We start from the raw sequence: 14,769 nt of genomic DNA on the forward strand, positions 1-14,769 counted from the left end.
CCTGTTTTACTGATCTAACGCAGCTTTGACTTGAACCCTGTTTCTCTCTTTTTTCGAGGTCGGTGACTCGGTTCGATTTTGTCCTCGCCAAACTTAAAGAGGGTAAAAACAAATGCCAACTGGACCTCATTACTGACTGTAGCATTTGTCACCCATGCAGCCATTACTTGACAGGACAACTCCGGCTTCTTTTCTATCTTATCTCCATTTCGGCACGGAAAAGAAATTATCTGTGCATGATTTTGGTGCATCTACTGTAAAAAGTTGTGAAAATTTGGGTTAGAATTGTCTTTCAGAATCTACGTGGATCCAGAAAATGAGCAAAGTCTGCCTCTTTGGATGTATAGCGGCACATATATGAGAAATAATCGACAAAGAAACGTGAACTTCATTGTTGTTTTGGACCACAATGGAGACGGATAAGATGATTGCGATCATAGACGCTGGAATTAGCGGCTTGATGGCATGCAAGTATGCAGTAGAAAAAGGTTTTAGTCCCATCGTGTTTGAGGCGAGGAGTGGCATTGGTGGAGTTTGGTTGCAAACAATAGAGTCTACTGTCAGACATTGTACAACGATTTGGAGAATATTGGAGGAATTTTCAGATTCATTTCATCCTCTGAAAAACTACAAAAGTCTGTATATGTACAATGTAGAAGAATCAGGAATTTAAAAAGTTAATTAATTACATCGTGCACTTAAAAGCTTCTTCTTTCTTCTTTGGCTTCTTGCGTTTTTGGGTATTTATTTCCTGGCTATTCACAGCAGCAGACTTCTGATACCTTGTTGCTCTGCTTCCTTTATTCTTCCGCTGTATCCATGCTCATGGTTGATATCTGCTAAGCTACAAACAACCAAAGATTTCTATCAGTTCTCTGATTTTTCACGTCCCCCTGCTGTGAGAACGACTTACCCTGATCACAACCAAGTCCTCGAATACCTCCGAGCCTACGCTGTTCACTTCAACATCCTTCCCAGGATCAAGTTCAACTCCAAGGTAACCTGCATCGACTATGTTACTTCCTCTACTTAAGATGGGCTTTCCTGGGATTTGTGGGATGGCTCCGGTGATCCTTTTTCTCCCTCTGGGAAATGGAATGTCACCGTACGATATTCCCGGGATCCATCTGCTCCAACTCAGGTAGCCACTTTCCGTATTGCTTTTCATTTTTTCCCCTTTTCAATTGATTCCGTGCATTCACAAACTTCTACTCGTTTAAATTACCTGTAAACTAAATGAGGCAATTAAACGTTTCAATCCTTCTTCATTTTGGAAAATTCTAACACTTGCTCACGTGGTAACTTACAAGCAGGTGTACCAAGTGGATTTTGTGATTTTATGCATAGGAAAGTACAGTGACTTGCCAAACATTCCTGATTTTCCATTGAACAAAGGACCCGAAGTGTTTAATGGCAAGGTCTTGCATTCCATGGATTATGCTGCAATGGATAATGATCTTGCCGCTGAATTAATCAAAGAAAAGCGAGTCACGGTCATTGGATTTCAGAAATCAGCAGTGGATATAGCAGCAGAATTTGCTAGTAAAAACGGTGCAAGCTTTTGCCTCTTTCTCTAGGAATACTAAAGTAATTTCATTCTTAAATTACGCCAACCTGAATACAGGATGAATTAAATTTGCTAATCATGGTCTATGGAACTCCAGATTTCCCATGCAATTAATTAACCGAATATGAAACAAGTCGATGTTTGAACTTTGAATACTTGTGGCACGAGGATCAAACAATTATGTAACAATTTGAAAGTAGTAGATGAGCAAGAGATGGAATCCTTTTTCTTTACCCCCAAAGCATGATGTTTTGGCATTTAATCTTATTTTTGTTGCTATCAGGAGAAAGACACCCTTGTACGCTGCTGTTTAAGAAGGTCCACTGGACTCTTCCTGAACATTTTCTCCACTTGTCTTTTGAGGTTTGAACCGATTTACAGAGTTAATGGTCCACAAACCAGGTGAAGGATTCTTCCTTTGGCTCCTAGCCCTGTTGCTTTCACCTCTGGTAATCTTCTCTTTGATACTCCTTTAGCAAAACTTGCACATAGCTTTTTCAAGAGAAATTGATTAAGTTTTTAATTTTACATACTTAAACAAAAAAAAAAGGCAATTGAAATTCGAAACCATAGGTAAAACTTTGAGAAAATTGTTAAGTAATCATTAGCAATCATGCAATTGATCCTCGTTATGTTCATTCCAGCTTTGGATATTTTCAACATTAATCGAGTGCCATCTCAAGTGGGTGTATCCATGGAAGAAATACAACATGGTACCAGTCCATAAATTCCTCAAACAAATTTCTTCATATACGTTCACAGTTTTCCCAGCTAATTTCTATGACAGAGTCAAAGATGGTAGTCTTTTCCTGAAGAAATCACAGAGCTTCAGCTTTTGTGAAAATGGTTTGATGGTAGAAGGCTGAGTCTAGACGTCCTCTGCTGTCTGACATTGTAATTTTTGCAACTGGATATAAGGGTGATGAAAAGCTTAAGAGCATTTTCAAATCAACTTTCTTCCAAAAATGTATAGCTAGGTCATCAGCTCCATTCTACAGGTATCTTTTTTTCTTTCTTTTCAGCTAGGACACTCCCTACTCCCTAGGCAACCGTAGTATACAAAGCAAATCTCTTTGTTGATAAAATATTGAAGATATCACATAGATTTTTGTTCTTTCAGGGAGTGCATTCATCCTCAAATCCCACACCTAGCAATACTTGGATATGCAGATAGTCCTTCAATCCTGTATTCCACTGAAATGAGAAGCAAGTGGCTAGCACATTTTCTTGCTGGAAACTTCAGGTTACCGAGGATAAGCAAGATGGAAGAGGAGGCTATGGAGTGGGAAAAATACAAGAGAAGTGATGCGAAAGAGATCTATAGAAGATTTTGTGTGAGTACATCACTACAAATATACTGTAATGATCAACTATGCAAAGACATGGGATGCAATTCTAGAAGGAAAAACTGGTTTCTTGCAGAGCTATTTGTAGCTTATGGTCCTAGGGACTATGAAGCCGATGGGGGAACCAATATTGTACTGATAGATAATGTATCAGGCGAGGCAGTTTGTTCACTTTGAGCTGTCTGAGACTGAGCAAACACATGCACTTACTGCCAATCAGCTCCTACTGAGCTGCTTGCTCATATAGCAGGTAGAGCTAGGTTGGTTTTCTCGAAATCACCTGCCAATTTTGTACCGAACAGAAAAGTAAAAACCATGTGGCAATTTGATTGCTAGGCCTTGCACCAAGACAACTATAAGTCCAATAATCAAAGCGCCTTTTCTTTTCTATTTTTTCACATGGCAAATATAATATCTCATGCATGATGATAGCCAAGTTGTTATCATCGGTCTAGGACAAAGTGCTTTTGGAAATTGAGTTCTCAAGAATAATCCTCTTATGGGTAAAGATGCTCGTAACAACAAATTGTGGGGAAAGAAAGCATCAATCAGTCACTTTCCAATAAACTATCTTAATTGCCTTATTATTTCAGAATAAGGAATTAATTCATCTTTATATGAAAGAAAAAAAAGACATTTTAGTACCTTTTTTTTCCACAACGAAATGAAATTTGCTGTTAAAATATCCCTTGATTGCCATTGCTAATATAATGCTCTCAGATTCGGTCGGCACATTTGTCATATAACTAACTGGCAAGTGCTCAATGCAACAGTTTCAGAGACTGACGGTGACAGTTTATGATAATCAAGGGGTCTCTATCACCAGTAGGTAACCGGAAATTTGAGTAGAGTCATACGCTTCTGTTTTTTTTTGAAAATCAAACTCCTGCTTTTATTAACAGTTTGGGAAAAAGGTTTTTCCCCACAAGAGTACAAACAAAAGAGAGACCAATTTATCAAGTGTATTGATCAGTATTCTCTGACAAATCAGTCAAGAATACCCCACCAATATTTCTTTATCCTCCCGACATCAAGCTCAACCTAAACAAAAAACCCAAAGACCAATCCCAGATAAACACAATAATGCAAACTCTTGGAAAATCCTACAACCGAGAAGAGACCATCTCAAAACAAGACACAATCAAGGCCTAACATCAGAGTCTCACAATTTCAAAACTCAGCAGGGTGATCCAATCGAGCCTAAAAACAAAAACAAAACAAAACAAAAGAGGTCTCTGAACCCTTTTCCTCCCAACAGTATGGTCACGCCTTTGATCAATCATCACGTCCCGATCCATGAACCGGCAGCACAGCTCATCATCGTTCCTTACTCACAATGACTCAAAAGAACATAACCAGAAACCCAGGATCCAACAAACCGATGTCCAGCAAGAAACCACATCGATGCAACAACGACAAAGGCAAAAGGAAGTGCAGGATAGAACCTAACTAACCACCCCTTCAGCCGAGGTCAACATCACATCTTGGGCGGTGCTTGACATCCAATTAGTGAATCATCAAATACCTGGTGCGGATAAACAGACATTGACAACAGCAATTAGAAAATTAACCCACCACAACACAACACAACAAGCTTAAGACTGAGATCGCCAAGCTCTCCGCTGGAAACACAAAACAGAGGCTGAAAGAATTCCGCATCACAGTTACAGCAGCCTTGTCACCACCTCGACTCCCTTTTAACAGTAGACAACAAAACCACACTAAATTCCAATAAGTCAAAAACCACTGAAAATGTTGACCAATAGTAACAAGAGAAAGTTAAGACCAGAAGTTCCAAACCAGGTTTTACCCTGTTGCCAGGAAGCACAAGTCAACCCAATCAGACACCAAGGAAGAATGAGGAAGCCATACCAGACGAAACAGAGGTTCTGCCGAGGCCATTGGACCCAACACCATTTGGGTTCCTTTCTCACTTTAACAATGGTACCAAAAGCGGAGGCCTATTCCAGCACAGACACCAAGTCCTCTGTGCGTTGAACCCCAGCTTTTGCAAGTCGATCGGCCAGTTTGTTATTCTCTCTAAAGGTGTGCCTCACCTCCATCTTCGTACATCATTTTTCAGTCGTTCAATATGGAGAACCCACTTTCTTAATCTCCAGGGTGCTTCCAAAGGTTTGTTCACCCATTTAACAGCGTTACATGAGTCACTCTCAATTATCAAGCTGTGTGATTGGTTCCATTTGGATGGAATAAACAACAAGAAAGCTTCCCGAATTGCTCTAATTTCAGCAAGGTTTGAATCCCCTATGCCTATAGCCTTCGAGAAAATGATCTTAACAAGTCCGTGTTCATCCCTCATTACTCCCCCAATCCCAGCCTCCCCTGGGCATCCTTTGGCTGCCCCATCAACATTGAACTTCATTTCCCCCTGAGCTGGTTTGCACCACCCCTCAACCTTCCTACCTTGTCCCACATTTACTAAATTGCTCCAAATTGGGGAACCTGTAGGTGTCCAGAATCTCACCATACTTCATAAGCCACTTCGCTTTGGCCCAGATGGCTACCCTCAGTTTACTAATTTCATACGCCTGATTCGAATCCCAAGCTATGCCTTTGAAGACAACTTCATTTCTCTGCAGCCATACAGACCATGAAACTGCATAGAAAGCCATTTTCCAAATCTGTCTCTCTCCTTTTGTTATTGCCGCCCATTCCATATGTTAAAAAACTCATAACATTACTAGGGACTACCCAACATGCTCCCCAATCTTCACTCCATTTTGCCCAAACCTTCCATACTTCTGGACAGTGAAGAAATAAATGCCTTGTAGTCTCCTACTCCTGTGACACAAGACACATCCAGCTGCCTCATTATCAATTAATCTCCTTCGTAGGAATTCATACTTGACTGCCACCTTTCATGGATTATCTGCCAACAAAACACTTCAATTCGATACGGTGCTAAATTCGACCATATTCTCTTCCACACACTTTCATTACTCCTTTCCATTTGTGAGTTTTGCTTGCAAAAAGATTTAACTGTGTAATGACCAGAAGCAGTACCTTTCCAGCAAGAGAATCCTTTAAATTTTTGCTTAGATGATATTGTCCAATACATTCTTTCAGTTATTCAGCTGGTCTTCCTCCCATCCAAATGTTGGCCTCTTTAATTGCACTTCCCACACCCATATTTCCTCTTCCCATCTACCAAACTCCGGATGTATCCATCTTTATTCCTTGCAAGGGCAAAGATTCTAGGATAAAGCTCCTTTAAGTACCACCATCAGTCCACCTATCGGCCCAGAACAAAAATTTTGCTTCCATCACTACAACCAGTTGCATGTCAGTGCTGAGCTGCAAAGATGAATCGTTATTTGGGGATAGGGGTTTGATAATATTTTTCCACACTGTTGAAACTCTCCTGTTTGCACTCCTCTCAGGTAAAAGGCTGATGGGATTTTCTCCTACTTTCTCCACAATTACCTCTCTCCATAAACTGCCCATTTCACTCCCATACCTCCAAAGCCATTTATTAAGTAAGGCTCTATTCTTGACCTCCATATCAATGATCCCTAGCCCCCCATTCTCCTTATAGTTGCATACTTTGTTCCACTCAATGTAGTGTATTTTTTGTTTCTCTTCACTTCCGCACCATAGAAACCTCCTTTCAATTTTCTCCAACTCCTTTATCACTCCTTTTGGCATTTGGAATATAGACATGTAAAAGATCGGTAAGCTAGAGAGAACTGACCGAAGTAATGCAACTCTTCCTCCTATAGATAGCGTCTTGGCTTTCCATCCTGCTAGCCTTATCTCAAATTTCTCTATGATTGGTTTCCACGTTTGTAACGAGTTAGGATTTGCCCCTAGTGGCAACCCCAAATACACCATGGGGATATCTTCAAACCTACAGTTAATCCTCTCAGCACAACTCTACCAAATTCTCATCCATTCCTATTCCCACTAGGCTGCTCTTATGAAAATTAATTCTCACCTGAAATTGCTTGGAAGCATCTTAATATCCTTTTGGCATTGACAAGGCTCTCAATCTCCGATTTAAGGAAGATCACAGTGTCATCAGCAAACTGTAAATGGGAGATTCTCAGCCCCCTTATTCCAATTGGAATTCCTTTACACAGTCCCACAGTCTCTCCTCCATCCATCATCTGACTGAATGCCTCTGCCACAATATTAAAGAGGAAAGGCGAAAGTGGACAGCCTTGACGCAACCCACGACCCATCTTAAAAGGCTCTGTTGCCACTCCATTCACAAGAACTGAAACCTTAGCATTTGACACGCACCCCATCACCCATTTCCTCCATCTTTCACCAAACCCCATATTCCTCATCACAAACTGTAGGAAGGTCCAGTCCACACTATCGTAGGCTTTCTCGAAGTCAACTTTCAACATAAAGCCTCCTTCATTCCCTTTTTTTACAAAGTCAATAACTTCGTTTGCTATTAATGAGCAGTCCATCATCTGTCTTCCTTTCACGAAAGCAAATTGTTTGTCACCTATGACCTCTCCTATAACCCATCTTAACCTATTTGCAAGGAGTTTAGCCACAATCTTGTATAAGCTTCCCACCAAGCTAATAGGTCTATATTCTGCAATCTTATTAGGATTGGCCACTTTTGGGATAAGCGTAATAAAAGAATTATTTGCTCCATCCTCAAGCTTACCCTCCTCAAAAAATCTCCTTAAGCTAACCATGACCTCATCCTTAATCAACTGCCACTGATTTTTGAAAAAATTAATGTTGTAGCCATCAGGTCCAGGAGCCTTATTCCCATCGCAGCTACATATCGTATCCCACACTTCTTCTTCTGTTACATCCTTTTCTAAGAAAAGCTTAGCCTCCTCACTCAACTTTTTGAACTGCCTGCCAAAACTTCTAAGGCCTAGGACCTTCCTACTCTTATAAAATTCAGTATAATGGTTCACCACTGCTTCCTTAATTTTTTCTGGATCCTTTACTTCGACATCGCCAACCTGAAGTTGCTGAATGTAATTATTCCTCCTTCTTATCGACGCCATTGTGTGGAAGAATCTTGTGTTTCGATCTCCCTCTAACACCCATTTTGTTCTTGATTTCTGCTTCCACTCTCTTTCCTCTCGTCTATACAAGTCCCATAATGCAGCTCTCTTGCAAATTACTTCTTCTCGGGTTCCATTCCTTTCCTCCCCTTCTTGTAATCTCTCATTAAGGTGTTGAAGTTCCATTTCCAGCTTGGAAATCTTCTCTTCTGTGTTGCCACATACTTGCCTATGCCAGTCTTTTAAAACACTTTTTAGCCCTTTAAGCTTCCTCCACATCCCTGGACTCTCCTGATTATTTGCCTGTTGAATCCAAAATTCTCTCACCACTATATTAAAACTTTTTTCCTCCAGCCAATAATTAAAACACTTGAAAGGTTTCGGTCCCCAATCAAATTGTCCTGGCCCAAGAGCAATGGGATTGTGATCAGATAACGAAATAGGCAAACACTTCTGAAGTAAAGTGGCCTCCGAATCCAGAATCTCAACGTCAACTAGAAACGATCTAACCTACTATAAGCTGGCATTTCACGGTTATTACACCATGTGAATTTTCCTCCCCAGAGGGAGGTCCACCAAACCCACTTCATTTATAAATTCATTGAAACTAGCTGCTGCTCTCCCAATCTCCCCACTGCCCACTCTCTCTTCTTCATTTCTTACAACATTAAAGTCACCCCCTAATACCCATAAAGTTCCTGCCCCTCCCATGATCTGTTTGATTTCTTCCCAAATGCCATTTCTCTCCCCTTCATCATTAGGAGCGTAGATATTGCCAAATCCACATTTTATCCTTGAGGCTTTAATTTCTCCAATCAATAAGATATAATTCCTATGGATAATGCACTCTTCCAGTAAGAAAAATTATCCTGCCACATACATAACAATCCACCCGACCTTCCAACTGATTGAACTGTCTTACCATTAATCTTATCTCTTGGCCATAGTCTTTCATACATTCCTTCATATGAATTTTGCATCTTGGTTTCTTGGATAGAAACCATGTTCGGTTTATTTCTCCTAATCAACCTTCGCATAGCCCTCTTTTTCTCCCCACTACCCATGCCTCTTATGTTCCAAGATAATATAATCATTGAAAATAGGATAACCCAACTCACCTTGACATCTCTTAGCTGTCTCTACCTTCCCCCTTTGTCTGGTGTTCCATCTTGAGCAACCAGTTCTTTGAATGTCCTGATCACCTCTGCTCTTTCTTCTTCGAATTCAAGCCCAAGACTAGTACTCACATCCATTGTTGCAAGAGCTTCCCTCCACATTGCCTCATTTTTGAGTTCAATATCCTGTTTGAGACCAGATACACTACATTGTCCTCCATCTCTCTTTTTAACTTCATTCCCTTCTTGTGCTGCTTTTTTTATTTTTTTCTTTACTTTCAACTTCTTTTTCCTCTGTCTATCTCCATCTTCCCTATCCCCTATCTTCACAAGGTCAATTGTCTTTTTCAAGCTTTTCTCTGCTGGGTTTTCTGATTCCTCTTTTTGGTTCTGGCTCGACTAAGACTCTGCCCAATGGCTGCTTCCTTCTTGATCCATCTCCTTCAACTCTGGATTTTTTTTCTTTGTTCTGAGTATTTCTTCATGCAAGCTGGAGGCCTTATCTACCTTTCTTGATGATGCTGATTTCTTGATTAAAACCCCTGTTTTTCTTTTTTTCTTTCCATTCTCTCCTTTTTTGAGGTCTCTTAACACAACATCTCCTGAACTTGTTAACCCAGGGTCTTTGAGTTTCTTTTTCAATGTTAACCCTCTCTCAGGGATTTTTTTTCCATCTTTTTTCACACTTTTTACTTCTTCAGAAACTTGCGAAACGCTATCCACCCCCCTATCTCCCTCCCCTGAGTGCCACCAAGTTTTGTTGTCCCCACTGCTATGCAACGTCATCCTCTCCATATCCCATTTTGATTTGGATCTTTAAACATCTCTCTTCCTTGTGGTGAACTTTGTTTGAAGTCCTCTCCTAATAAGCTGGACTCCCTATGCTCTTTTTTGCCCATTCCCATTTTGGACCCATTCTCTTTATCTTTTCCCAGTCCATCTTGATTACTGTTTCCTTCCTTTATCTCTATTCCTTTTTTTCTTTGACCCAGCTCTATCTTCTCTTCTTTCTCAATCCCTCCTCTTCCTGCATTGGGCTCATTTTCTCTCTCAAATAGCCTATTGTTTCGCTCTACTATTCTTCTTGGGCTTGCCAAGCCTTTCTCACCACCTTGTTTTTCTTTAGCCCATTCAACCTTTTCAACCTTTGAATTTTCAAATTTTCCTCTCCTTGTCTCCATCCCAAATTGTGGGTCCCCTCAGTCCCACCCTGAGTCCTTGGCTGTTGGAACCTTCTGCTTGCCTAGTCATGCTAGTTCTACTTTCTAGCACCATGTCAGGTTGATCTTCCCCAGGTTTAATCTCAACCCTCCCTTTTCTGACTTGTATCATATCCATCCCATGGACTGTTGATCCAGCCCCCATTTCGTCTGCCTGTTGACTTTCTTAACTCTTTGATGGTCTCAATTCCTCCAATTTCTCCAAATTCCTTCCGATCACCGGTAAAATTTTCTGATCAATATCCATTGTTTCAGTTTCTATGATTGTTGCTCTCATGATACATTTCTTTCCATTGACTATCACTTGAGGGCATGCCGGGACCCGTCTTTTACTAGTCACCTCAACCTTTATAATTGCTTGATCCAACCGGCTCTTCTTCTCCGTTGCCTGATCAACTGTGATAAATCTTCCCCAACTTTCACCTAACGCTTTGAAGATTTTCATGTTCCATAAATGTGGTGGCAACTCCTCCACTTTCACCCAAACCTTGTACCTCCGCTCATCATTCTCAAGGCTATATGGCTTAAGTTCCTGAAACCATTTTTCAAAAATTTCAAAATAATGCTTCAAAAGAGTTTCCATCTCTTCTCTATCATCAAAAATGACCAATACGTTCATTCCTCCAACCGGCCTCACCCTTGCGGTTACCCCTTCACCAGCTAGATAGCTTTCAATGACTATGCAACTTACAGTCTCTCTTAAGTTACCTATGGCGCTGCGTTGTACCCATTCAACTTCATCGGCTTCAATAGGCACTCTAATTCCTTCTGGTTCCTTGGGTTCTTGAAATGGTTTTATGTCTCCGTATTCCATCTTTGGTTTCCTTGAGTCTGCATTATCACAGTAAAACGCCCCATTGGTAACCACCTCTCTAAAGGTTCTCCTTCCATTCCCTGCCCCCATCTCTTGCCAGTCCCTAGCCTGTCTTCCTCTTGCTCTGTACGAGCCTTCCTTTGGTTTATCGGCTTCTTTAATACTTAAAGCCCTACCATCCAACCTTCTGTTCTGACCCATTTCAATGGCTCTGTTTAGCTCCACTCTGTATCGATACCTTACAAAGGCATATCGTGCGATTCTATTCCTTGATACTCTAGGTAAGTAGATGTCTACAACCACCCCAAATTGGTCGAAGAAAGCTTTCAAGTCCTTCCACAAAACTCTCACACTGACATTATCAACAAAAGCTGTGAAAACAGTCTTCCTCCACCTATCAAAATCCGTGTTCTCCCATCTTTTTCCCTTCCATTGTTCCCTTCTGTTTCGTGTTTATCTTTTCTGCAGCTCCCATTCGACGGTCATCCCGCCTATCCGCATACTGGCTCTTTCTCTCACTCGCTCTCTCTCGTTCTCTCTCATCTTTTTTTTTTTTTTTTCACCTTCCAGCGGTTGGAACAGAGTCCGTTTCTTCAGCAAGAAGTTGGTTGAGCAGTATAAACCAACTGCTCTGCTTGTAAATCTGGATTGTTGCAGAAGAAGCACTGGCTGGTTCTACTGAACTTGGTGGCGGTGACAGGTTATTTCTGCTCTAATGACTAAGGTTGACATTGCCATTATTGGGCCTAATTCAGTGTAGATCTTGTATCTGAAAATTACATAAATTTTCCCACACCATTCTTTCTCTCCCTAATGAATCCAGTAAGTAGATACTTAATCGATCATCAACAGATAGAGAAAATAACCATGAATGATCGAACAAGAAACAGAAATCCAGAAACAAGTTTGATGACAAAGGAGAACGGGGTTTAGATCATGACCTTGCACGGACGGTTTTTGATGACGATATAACCATTCTTGAGGATGGTACCAGCTTGCCGAGGGAAAGTCTTGAGGCTCCAGTCACTGAAGGGAAGTTAACACTCGATCTGAGATCTATTACAGTTCGACTTGACGGCACAATTGTTGCTCCTACCGATTATCGTGCACTAGGAAACTCTGGCTACTGGATCCTGTTCATTAAGGTGAACAGAGTTTTGGTAATCGGCGGCACTTTGATACAAAGGATGCTGACTTTTGGACATGCAGGAAATCTGGAAACAGTTGCCCCGTTGGAGCTCAGGTAGGCTAAAGCTGGGATTAACCGACAAGAGGAGCTCCTTCACATTTTTGATTAAGCTGCTAGGGAGATTTAGATCGAGATCGAGGAACTAGTTCTGCAAGGAGATGCAGTTGGTGATCTGGATCTGGAGCGAGATCGGAGCAAATTATTAGGGATTATTTGGATGAGCCTAGTCCCAGAGCCCGTAGAGAATGGAAGATCAGATGACGCATCCGTCATACGCTTCTGTTAGCATGTTGGTGTCCGGTCGGCAGCCTTGATCTCATCAACATTTCCATCAAATCAGAAAAGCCCATAGGATCAGATTTTGAGCTAGTTCTAGTTTCTTTTATTTGATCAGTTGGACTTCCATTTTTTAATCCTCATTTGCATTAGGAATGCTAATGAGTAAGGGTGGGAAAGGATCATCCCAATATACCAATTTCTGAAGGGGCGGTATCTAGCATTGAAGGATTCGCCTCGACTACGAAATTAGAGTAGACGACAACAGAAGAATCTTTCTAGTGAGTGCTTAATCTGACACTAAAAAGGCGTTCCTCTTCGGAGATATAAAGGCAGGTTGAACCCGTTCAACCTTTCATCAAAGTGGGAGTAAGGTAAAATATTGCGAAATGGAAGTGGAAATCATTTCCACACAACACATAAAACCATCCTCTCCTACACCTCAACACCTTAAAATCTTCAAGCTCTCACTTTTGGACCAGTTTATTCCTTCTTCATATGCTCCAATCATCCTGTTTTATCCTACGGATGAGTCCACTAGCCATCTTGAGATTCCTAGCAGATTAGAGCTGCTGAAGAAATCTTTATCAAACACATTAACAAGCTTTTTCCCTCTTGCAGGAAAGATCAGAGATGATCTTTCTATCGAGTGCAATGATCAAGGAGCTTATTTTGTTGAAGCTCGAGTAAACTGTCGTCTCAATGAGTTTCTTAATCAGCCTGACCTACTCTTTTTACCTCGATTCCTTCCCCGTGAGTTCATTTTGGACGAACCAACTGCAGGAGCTTATGTAACCAATGTTCAAGTAAACATGTTCGAGTGTGGCGGTATTGCTATTGGCATATGCATTTCACATAAGATTCTTGACGGTGCTGCCCTGAGCACCTTCCTCAAAGCATGGACTGCAGCAGCTTGTGGCTGTAAGGAAGCTATATATCCCAACTTTATCGCTACGTCTCTCTTCCCCACAGATGATTTGTGGCTTAGAGATTCATCACTGGTCATGTGGGGTTCTTTGTTTAAGAAAGGCAAGAGTGTTACTAGGAGAATGATATTCGGTGCTTCATCAATAGCCGCTCTCAAGGCCCAAGCTACCATCCCAGGCCTCCAATGCCCTAGTCGCGTTGAGGCTGTTTCAGCTTTCTTATGGAAGTGCACCATGGCTGCCTCCAAAGAAAAAAATGGTTTTCAGAGGCCTTCTTTATTAACCCACCTTGTAAATCTACGGAGAAGAATGGTGCAGCCCACGGAGAATTCTACTGGAAATCTCCTCTGGATTGCATCTGCGAAAAGCAAGGTTGAGAACAAGTCAGATTTGCCTGACTTGGTAGGACGGGTGAGGGAAGCAATATCCAGAGTTGATGGTGATTTTCTAAAGAAACTACGAGATGATAAAGGGAAATCTCTAATGTGTGAAACTCTCAGAGAAATAGGTGATCTGGTCTCCAAAGACGGGTTGGACCATTTTGGATTTAGCAGTTGGTGTAAGTTTGGGTTTTACGAAGCTGATTTTGGTTGGGGAAAACCTGCATGGGTCAGTAGCTTTGGGATGGAACATTCGGTGTACATGAATCTCATCATTCTGGTTGACACACGATTTGGCGATGGCATAGAAGCATGGGTGACCTTGGATGAACAAGACATGGCAATACTTGAACGTGATGAGGAGCTCCTCAGATTGGCTATGTTCGATCCGAGTCCATTGATGATCAGCAAGTCGGCTCTGATTTAGCTCGCCGGTTCTCATTTTTGGTCATTGTTGTCTATTCCCTAAGTAACAGTTTTCCAAAGGCAAGGATCAAATTTGTTTCTGGCAAGGAAAAATGCACTAAACTATGTTTATACCAATTGTAAATTACAAGTATTTGGAGCTTGGCAATAGACATATCATTTTAATATCATATATGGCCCATCATCCCAAAAAAATAAAAAATGTTAACACAAGGATGAAATAGCAGCATCTACTAATGGCCATGTCACCGTGAGAAGCTAAGACGCTAGTTCAGCATCCAAAGTAGTAATGGGCCACCCACATGCAAGTTGAAACCCTCCTAATCAGGTTTGAGAAGTTCAGGCTCAAAAGGCAACGGACAGACCAGGCCCATATAGTGGGCTCCGAAGCTTGCAGCAGCCCATCTATGTATCTTCCACTAAATAATTAATAATGGACAAATTTATTAATTATTTTGAATATAATTTTAAATTTATTTGTTATTTCAAATTTAGGTTCGAATATTAATA

General features: G+C 41.1%; 1 protein-coding gene and 2 pseudogenes across 2 annotated transcripts; 2 read left to right on the plus strand and 1 right to left on the minus strand.

Annotated features, from left to right (window-relative positions):
• Nucleotides 1-409: 409 nt before the first annotated feature.
• LOC110416309 (putative flavin-containing monooxygenase 1) lies at nt 410-3,185 on the plus strand (annotated as a pseudogene). Its single transcript, XR_016351243.1, has 6 exons — nt 410-559; nt 845-1,141; nt 1,314-1,551; nt 1,851-2,016; nt 2,212-2,565; nt 2,688-3,185. The product of XR_016351243.1 is annotated as a putative flavin-containing monooxygenase 1 (transcript).
• A 5,535-nt stretch (nt 3,186-8,720) lies between these two features.
• On the minus strand, nt 8,721-11,512 carry LOC110416308 (uncharacterized; the record flags this gene model as incomplete). The annotated part of the gene is made up of 1 exon (XM_021428271.2): nt 8,721-11,512. A coding segment is annotated over one exon (1,098 nt), but the record flags the coding sequence as incomplete, so codon positions are not given.
• Nucleotides 11,399-14,407, plus strand: LOC110416307 (epi-neemfruitin B 7-O-acetyltransferse L7AT pseudogene; annotated as a pseudogene).
• The last annotated feature ends 362 nt before the right edge of the window (nt 14,408-14,769 follow it).

This window comes from Theobroma umbraticum, unplaced genomic scaffold, assembly GCF_002168275.2.
Source record: "Theobroma umbraticum cultivar Fairchild unplaced genomic scaffold, ASM216827v3 scaffold_51.0, whole genome shotgun sequence".
Lineage (NCBI taxonomy): Eukaryota > Viridiplantae > Streptophyta > Magnoliopsida > Malvales > Malvaceae > Theobroma > Theobroma umbraticum.